The sequence below is a fragment of the Empidonax traillii genome, unplaced genomic scaffold (assembly GCF_003031625.1).
Source record: "Empidonax traillii isolate 1590-97213 ecotype Southwest subspecies unplaced genomic scaffold, ASM303162v1 scaffold1717:size179649, whole genome shotgun sequence".
NCBI classification, from domain to species: domain Eukaryota; kingdom Metazoa; phylum Chordata; class Aves; order Passeriformes; family Tyrannidae; genus Empidonax; species Empidonax traillii.
Genome location: NW_020956910.1, coordinates 161518 through 169816, shown reverse-complemented (window position 1 = coordinate 169816; position 8299 = coordinate 161518). Strand labels below are relative to the sequence as shown.

Below are 8299 nucleotides of genomic sequence, written 5' to 3'. Positions count from 1 at the left end.
CTCCACATGTGCTGCAATCCCAAAAAAACCCCTCTGTCCCGGGCTGATCCCCCAGCGTGGAGGGATGATGATAGATTTTTAATTGGTTCCTCCACAAATGAATTCCATCCCTTCCTGATGGCAGACTGCATTATTGACAGCTCTCCTCTCGCTCTGAATTCTCCCATCCAGATTTTGGTGAGGGGTGGGAAGTTTTCCACCCGACCTCGGTGACCTTGCTCTCTGTTTTCCAGGATCCCTGGGTTTGTGGTTTGGGAGCTGCCTCTGAGTGTCTCCATAAGCAGGAACAGGACACAGGGAGTTTCAAAACTCCAAGATTCCCAACTGTCAGACACCCCCAGCCCATCAGGACTCAGGAGCTTGCAGAGCCCAGCTCAGGACAGGCTGTGCTGTTCCATAGATCCCATCCCTCCGACGACTCCCTGCTGGGGGACATGCAGCTGAAATCCTGGAATGCTGCTCCTGGAATGGCTGTGTGCAACCAACACCCACCAGCTGCCACAGGCCATTCCCACCCCGTGGCTGAGCTTTACCCACCACTGGAATGGGATCCCTGCGCAACGGGCTCCGATGTACAGACAGAATTCCTCGTGCCAGCTCCGAAGGCACTGCCTGTGGAGAAGAGCTTGGAAGAGATGGGAAAGCCCATCACTTCCATCACCACCTCATCCTGGGAACATCTCCAGTCCCCAGTGGGGACACTGGGCAGCAGCCTCTCCAGGGATGGGTTTGATGGGATCGTGCCTGTGGATGTCGACTCTGCTGCCAGTGGGGAACAGAGCCATGACAGAGAACCCTGGGAAGGATCCAGGACTTGTCCTGCAAGTCCAGCGCTGGCTGGCTCCGTGTTCCAGGAGATTAATCCTGCAGGTCAAGGCAGGTTCCATCCCACCTCTGCTGGCAGGGACAGAGCTGGAGTCTATCAGGACACAGACTCTTTGTCAGCTCAGGATTCCGGGAGTATCCATGCTGGGAAAAGACAGAGCCCCAGCGCAGAAAAATGTGATTTTTTGGCCCAGGATGGGGGTGAGTTGGGCAGGCAGAGCGGCAGAGCTGAGGGGCTGGACGTGACCTTCAGTCAGGAGAGAAATCCATGCACTGAACCCCATTCCCTGAGCTCTTCCCAGCAGGAGAAGAGCAGCTCTGGCCACATCCAACTCAGCAAGAGCTTGGAAGGTTCCGATCCAGCAGAACAAGTGGATGTGCTCCAGGGTTGTGGTGAGCTGGGAGAAGAGAAGGAAAGCGCTGATGAGCCACCTCTGGTTCCAATAGCAGAGGCTGAGAGGGAGCAAGTGGAGCCATCCCACCCTTCACCCCCAGAGGAGCTTTTATCCACCACGTCTGCAGCTCCCTCCTCACCCACCAAGAAATTCCTGTCCTGTGTCCACATCACCCTTTCCTCCAAGGTTCATCGCTTGGAGCTGTGCAGGGACGTGAACGTGGAAAACGGGGTGAAATTGGACGATAAACCCCAAGTTAAGACTCAATCTGTGCCTTTGAAAGCTCCTGAGGGTTGGAGAGAAGCTGCTCCCGAATTACCACCTGCTGGCCTCGTTCCAGAAGGTCCAAGATCACCTTTCCCAGTGTCCTCAGCAGATCCCAGCCGGGTGTTCTCCTCCGGGCGAGAGCCGGAGAGACCCCGAGTCCCTGCTCTGGGATCAGGGGGGTTCGTTCCCGGGAATATTTGGCTTCCTGCCAAACCTGGGAGAAGGACTTCAGAGGCTGCCACTCAGATCACCACAGAAGGTCCTGGGAAAACCACCTTTTCCGCAGAAATTCACGTTCATTCCCAAGAGGAGGAAGAGGCTGCCCAGAAACCCCCTGAGCTTCCCAGCGTCACAACTTCATCCCATATCGAGATTTCCCCCTTCCCAAGGCAGCCTGGTGAGCAAATTCCCGTCTTTTATATATATATATAATTTAATCTCTTCAAGTTCATGACATTTTTAAGCATTAAAAACCAAAAATAAAGCCATTTTTTTGGTGTAAGGAACGTTTTTGAGATAATTTGGATATATAAAGTTGCTCATATAGGGGGGAAGAAACCCAATCCTTAAACTTGGGGTTTTCAGTCTTGTGGGAAGGGATTTATATGGATAAAGTTGTGATTCAGATCAGGTTTATCTAGAACCGAGTTTAGTGTGTCCTGTAACTTCAAGTTTTTTAATTAAATCTGATGTGGCGATTAAATTCTCTGACATTTGCGTGGAGATAATTTGATTTGAATCACTGCTTGGAGTTTATCAAGAGATAAATCGAATTACTGGTTTGCTCCCTAGTCAAGATAATACAAAAAAAAATAAGAGGGAAATCTGCACAGTCCTGCTTTTAATAAAAAATAGAAAAGTAATAGAAAAAATAGAATAATTTTAATTAAAAAAATGAATAAAATAGAAAAAACATGCAGGGTTTTTAATCCCTGTGGACAGGGGAACGTGGCTGTTGCTCAGTGGTTTTCCACACAAGTGATGTTTCGTGTTGGGTCTCTGTTACATCATCAAATTGGTTTTATTGACTCGAGAGCCAAATCTGTGCTCCTTTAAATTTATTTCTTTAAACATGGATCAGCTGGGAGCTGTGTGGGTACAGGAGATTATTTTTTTAAGTCACAAATTTAAGACTGAGCAGGTAAGAAAGTTGATTTTTTTGAGGTTAGTGATGGCCAGCCTCCTACCTGTGGGTGGGTAATAAACAATTCAATTAATTAGATAATTAAATTAAATAATAGTTGTGATTTCTCCCCCCAGCTCAGCCCTTGCTGGTGCCATACAAACCTTCTGGAAGCACTGGGATGTATTATGTTCCCTTCCTAAAAGGAGGAGCCAAAATGTCTCCAGTTGAGTCAGAAACCAATGGTGGGAGCTCTCACTCAGGTACTTATTTCTCTTGGATTTTCCAGGTGCAAAATGTGTCTGTAATCCATGGATATAACCCCAAAGGGCACAATTCCTGACTGCTTTGATTCCCATCCCTTGGATGAAAGGGATGTTGTTGCTCCATCCTGGCAGTGTAAAAAAAAAAAACAAAACACAAAGCTTAATATTTTAGCTTGATAATCCTTTATTTTCCTCTGGGAATTCCTGCTCAGTTTGGATTCCTCTCTATCCCTGCCAGTTCTTCCATAAAGGACAGATCACTTGGGCATTACAGCTTTTATTTGCAGGTTTTTAAATATTGGGCATTACAGCTTTTATTTGCAGGTTTTAAAAACTCAGAGGTTTTTAAATATCCGAAGTTACTCGATCCAAATAATATTCAGAGTTAATCTCAGAGATGTCCAGTTCCTGAATTCCTGACAGATGGACCCCAAGGGAGTAGGTTGAGCCAACATTCCAGCCTCAAATTGGGATTGGGATGGTTAAAGGTGTCTCTGCTCTTCGTCTTTTTCCAAGTTTATCTGGTGAAATACGTCCAAAAGGAGAGAAACAAATGTGATGCAAATCTGTTGTTTTGCACAAATGACGATGCCAGACATAAAAATGCCACATGCAAATGAAGCAGTGGAAGGTTCTGGGGAAGTGAAGGGCAGGATTGAAAAACTAAAGCTTGTTTTTACCACCTCCCTGCTGCACTCAGGGCTCTCAGCTTGGGAGCTGGAGGAATGGAGGGGAGTAAATCCCACCTGCTGGCATTGACAAGGATGAGGAGTCAGGGGAGGGCAGTTTGAGGGTTCTAACATGAGACAGTGATAAAATCATGGAATGGTTTGGGTTGGAAGGGACCTTAAAATCACCTAGTTCACTTGGACACTTCCAGTGGTCAGGACTGTTGGTTACTTGTGGAGTTTCTGTCTCTGCTTTTCCAGCTTCCTGGTTTTCCCTCATCATTTTTAATTCTTTCTCTGCAGGGTCAAATGATGCTCCTCCTCCTCCAAGGTTTGTGCCCCACTTGCCTGGTCTGAGGGATGAGAATCCTCCAGGAATTGCAGCTCTCCAGCAAAAAGAAGGATGCCACAGCAAGAGGGCCAAGCCTAAGCTGGCCTGGGCTGAGGAGCAAAGGACACCCCTGGAAGATTCTGCAGGTACTTTATGAAGTGTGGGTTGAATTTCACATCTGCTTTTCATGCATAAGAAAGAAATTTGGTTTCTCTTCCTCGTTTTTCTGCTTCTCCCTGATTCCCAAAATACAGGTTGCTCAGAGGGATTGTGGACTTTCCACCCCCGGAAGTGTCCAAGGCCAGGCTGGAGTAACCTGGGCTGGTGGAAGGTGTCCCTGCCCATGGCAGGGGGTGGGACTGGATAATCCTTAAGATCCCTTCCAACCCAAACCATCCCCTGATTCCATGAAATACTTGGGCCATCAGTATTTGTCAGCATTCCAGCGTCTCCAGGACTTATTGGAGCCGGTGTAGAAAATGCCAGGAATTCCCTGGTAAACAAAGGGAGGGATGATGACTGGGTGTTGGCATGGGGGTTGTGCTCCTGCCCACAAACATCTGATGCCTTGTGATGTCACGTCAACAATCTCTGTCACGTTGGTGTTTGCCTGAATTTTAACTGGGTTGGCTGCTCTCTCTTCCATCCTTCCATCCTTCATTTTTGGATGATATTCCCCAGGGGTGAAGGTCAGGATTTTCCTCTCTAGTGGCCACTTCATTTGTTGGGAATGCTGGCAAAATGAAATCAGGCTGAGCTGACTGGTGGGTTTGGCACATTTATCTCGTGACAGCAGCTAAAATTAGTCCTCCTGGACAGTCTTTTTGTCCTAAACCTCGTTTTTGAGTGGCTGATAAAATTCCTGGAATCTGAGCAGGGATGAGGATTTTTATTCCTGGGCAGAGAATTGCTGAGTGATTCCTTGAAGCAGCTCTTTAATTCCTCAGGGAAGCTGTTGATTGCCTGGCACGGTATTTTGATTTTAATTCTTTGATGACTTTGATCATTTTAATTCTCCTCTTCAAGGAGGAGTTTTTAGTTCTTTTCCTTTTCGGGATGGGAGAGATTTTGGTATTTCCAAAGATAATTTTTATTTGCAGCAGAAAACTTCCAATAAGGCTGCAACACCAATAAGCTGGAGAAAAACGAAAGGGGGACAAAAGTGCTCCTATAAAATGAAATAATATTATTTTCTACATTTTAATTATTAAAAAAAAATATGTATATCCTTTGTTATTTGATGGTCTAAAAGCCCAGGTAGGAAAAGAACTGTAAGGAGAAATAATATTTAATTAAACCAACCAGTGCAGTTGGAACTTAAAACAGATCCTCAAAAGACTTTGAATGTCTTAAATCATCCCTGACTTCTTCAACTATATTTTTAGGTGGTCTAATAAAAGATTACCTCTACCCACAGAGCTTGTCTAGAGCTTAAAAAGATGCAAGTTATGTGTTGTTTTTTGGTTATTTTTTTTTTTTAAATAAAGTTTCTCTATATAAACTTCTCTTTATTTTTTGCCTGTTTACATTCCTCCCGTTCGGTTGGGAACTTTTGAAGAAGTCCAGGAATAGCAGAATTCTGCCTGGCATTCCCAAGCCTGAGCTCATTGGTCAGGAGGATGTGGGGGAAGAAGCTCTTACACAAGTACATAAACACTGACCTTGTATGGGAAAACAAATTCCCAGTAATTCCAGAGCTGGGGGGGGGATTGGGAATGGTTACGTTGGCCGCGATCTTGACGTTGCACCCAAATCTTTGTCGGGAAGGGAAGGGATTTTATAATTCACTCCGTTATGCAAAGAACATAAAGCACAGTTTTAAACTTGATATTTGTATTGTATCGTATTAAAAATGACTTTATTTTGGAGCATAATACTGGGTGTGCTCCATGGATTCCCAGAGAAGCTGTGGCTGCCCCTGGATCCCTGGAAGTGTCCAAGGCCAGGTTGGAGCAGCCTGGTCTAGTGGGAGATGTCCCTGCCCGTGGCAGGGAGTTGGAATTAAGATGGTCTTTAATGTCCCTTCCAACCCAACCCATTCTATGATCCTGCATAAACCCATGTAGATTCTAAATAAACCCATTTAAAATGTTGTGCAGGGAAATGTCCTGAGGTGTGATGAGATTCCTCCTTCAGATCCTCTTGGATGTAATACTCTCTTGTTGAATATTCTGCATTCTGTTTTATATTCTACCCCTAGTTGAAAACGATAAAAAGATATCATTTATGTGCTTTTAATAATGCTGAAACTTCATTTCCAGGTTTGTTACGCTTCAGGAATCATTCAGTGATCCTGCTTTTAATCCTTTGAATCCACTGGAAAGTTTTAGGATGAAAATTATCCCGTTTAGGACTTGATGTTTTCCACGTGATTCTTTGCAAAGAAACAAAGAATTCAGGTGGGGGTTTTTTTGGTTTTTTTTTTATTCCTCTTTTATTCCTTTTGTTTTTTTTTATTCCAGACCACAGAGATCATTCCAAACCTGTAAAACCCACTCATTCCACCTTCAAATCCACACGGTTCTACCTCCACCGCCCCATGCCCACGTGTGACAGCAGCGAGTTCTCCGAGGACAGTTCCGGAGCGGGAATTGCTCCGCCTTCCTCCGGCGGCACCTGGAAAAAACCACACCGGCACCAGCGGGTGTTCTCTGCCCATCAGAGAAAAAGTGGGAAAAAGGAATTCTTTCCACTCACTGCAGAAGCAGATGAGAGTAAAAATGAGGAATTGAACGTTGGGAATGAGATGTCAGGGATGGAGCGACGTCAGCGCAGGAGGGAAGCAGAACAAGGAGCAGCTGGGAATCCTCCTCTGCCACGGAGCCAAACAACTCTCCTTGAGGGGAACGTGGAGAAACCCCCGAGACAGAGAACCCACTCCAGTGGGAGCTTGGATGAGCTCTGGGTTAAGTTCCTGGAGAGGCAGAGGAGGCACCAGCACCACGATTCGAGGAGTGCCGGGGAGCTGTCGCTGGTGGAACGCCTGGATCGGCTGGCCAGGGTCCTGCAGAACCCCGTCCAACACACCCTGATCCCGGCAAAAGCCGGCAGCAACGTTCCTGAAAGGAAAACCGAGGGAAGGGAGCGGACAAAAACAGGATTGGGAGAGAACGACACGTCCGGGAGCGGCGTGGAGGTGACGGCGACGCGTGTGGGGCAAAGAGCGTGGGACAACCCCAACCTGGGGGAGCTCAGGGAGAAACGGGGAGGAGAGACAACAACCCACCACAACACCGAAATCCCAGGGAAGCAGCACCCCTTGGAATCTCCCAGCGACGACTCCTGGGAGACGAGGCTGAGCGGAGAGCACGGCACCAGCGCCTCAGAGTGGGGCACGGCCACGGAGCCGGACACCACGAGCGGGAGGAGCAGCTCCCTGTCCACCATCGACACCGCCAGGCTGCTCAGGGCCTTCGGCCACCGCAGGGTCCGGCTGTCCCCGAGGCTTTCCCGGCTCTACTCCGCCATCAGCCACCAGAAGAGGCGCTCGGAAAAGTGGGACGAGGGAAGCGGCGAAGCGGCGGGCGCGGAATATCCGAAGGTCGGAGCCGAGAGGAGTGGGAAGAGGAGGGAGATCCAGGTATGGGCCCGGGGAAAGTCGGTTCTAAATAGTCCTCACAGGAGCTTTGAAACCCTGGTCTGAGTTTGTTTGGGAATCGTGTCAAAATTCCCAGAGGATGATGTTTATGTGGAAAGCTGCTTCTCATCCGAGGAGCTCCAGCGAATGTCTTCGCTTTTCCAGGAATCAGGAAAAGCAAAATATCTTCAAACACCAATCGTGGGGGTTTTCCCTTGGTTTTTCTTGGCTTTTTCCTCTCTTCCTTTATTTCCCATGGGAAGCAAGATCCTGGTAATAATCTGCTTCCTGATCCTGGGAATCTGCTTCCTGATCCTGGGAATCTGCTTCCTGATCCTGGGAATCTGCTTTTTGATCTGATAATCTGCTTCTTGATCCTGATAATGTGCTTCTTGATCCTGGTAATCTGCTTCCTGATCCTGGGAATCTGCTTCCTGATCCTGGGAATCTGCTTCCTGATCCTGGATCTGCTTCCTGATCCTGGTAATCTGCTTCCTGATCCTGATAATCTGCTTCTTGATCCTGATAATCCACTTCCTGATCCTGGATCTACTTCCTGGTTTAGCAATCCCAGGGATTGCTGGTGTGGATTTGACTGGATATTGTTCCCTAAATATCTCTGGGCAAGGATAAATATAGTTATGATTGGAATTTTCCTGCTGTTGGTTCGGTTTGAGTGCTGGAATTATTTGGAATTTGGGGTATTATTTGGAATTTTGGGGATTATTTGGTCTGGCTGAGTGTTGGTGCTAAACTGCTTCAGTTTAATTAGTTTTAGACTTATTTAAAACCTGAGAATTCCAGGTGAAAACTGGAATTTTAAGGGAGAGAAAATAATTTCTTCATC

The 8299-nt window shown here is 47.0% G+C and overlaps 1 protein-coding gene across 1 annotated transcript in view; it reads left to right on the top strand.

Moving 5' to 3' along the window:
- Positions 1-235: 235 nt before the first annotated feature.
- The window catches only part of LOC114070857 (Alstrom syndrome protein 1-like), a 23183-nt gene continuing 15119 nt past the window's right edge, over positions 236-8299 (top strand). The window contains exons 1-4 of the mRNA XM_027908463.1: positions 236-1884; positions 2748-2873; positions 3848-4021; positions 6338-7472. Coding sequence (XP_027764264.1) covers positions 435-1884; positions 2748-2873; positions 3848-4021; positions 6338-7472 — 2885 coding nt within the window. The 5' untranslated portion in view covers positions 236-434. The remainder of the gene's footprint in view (positions 1885-2747; positions 2874-3847; positions 4022-6337; positions 7473-8299) is intronic.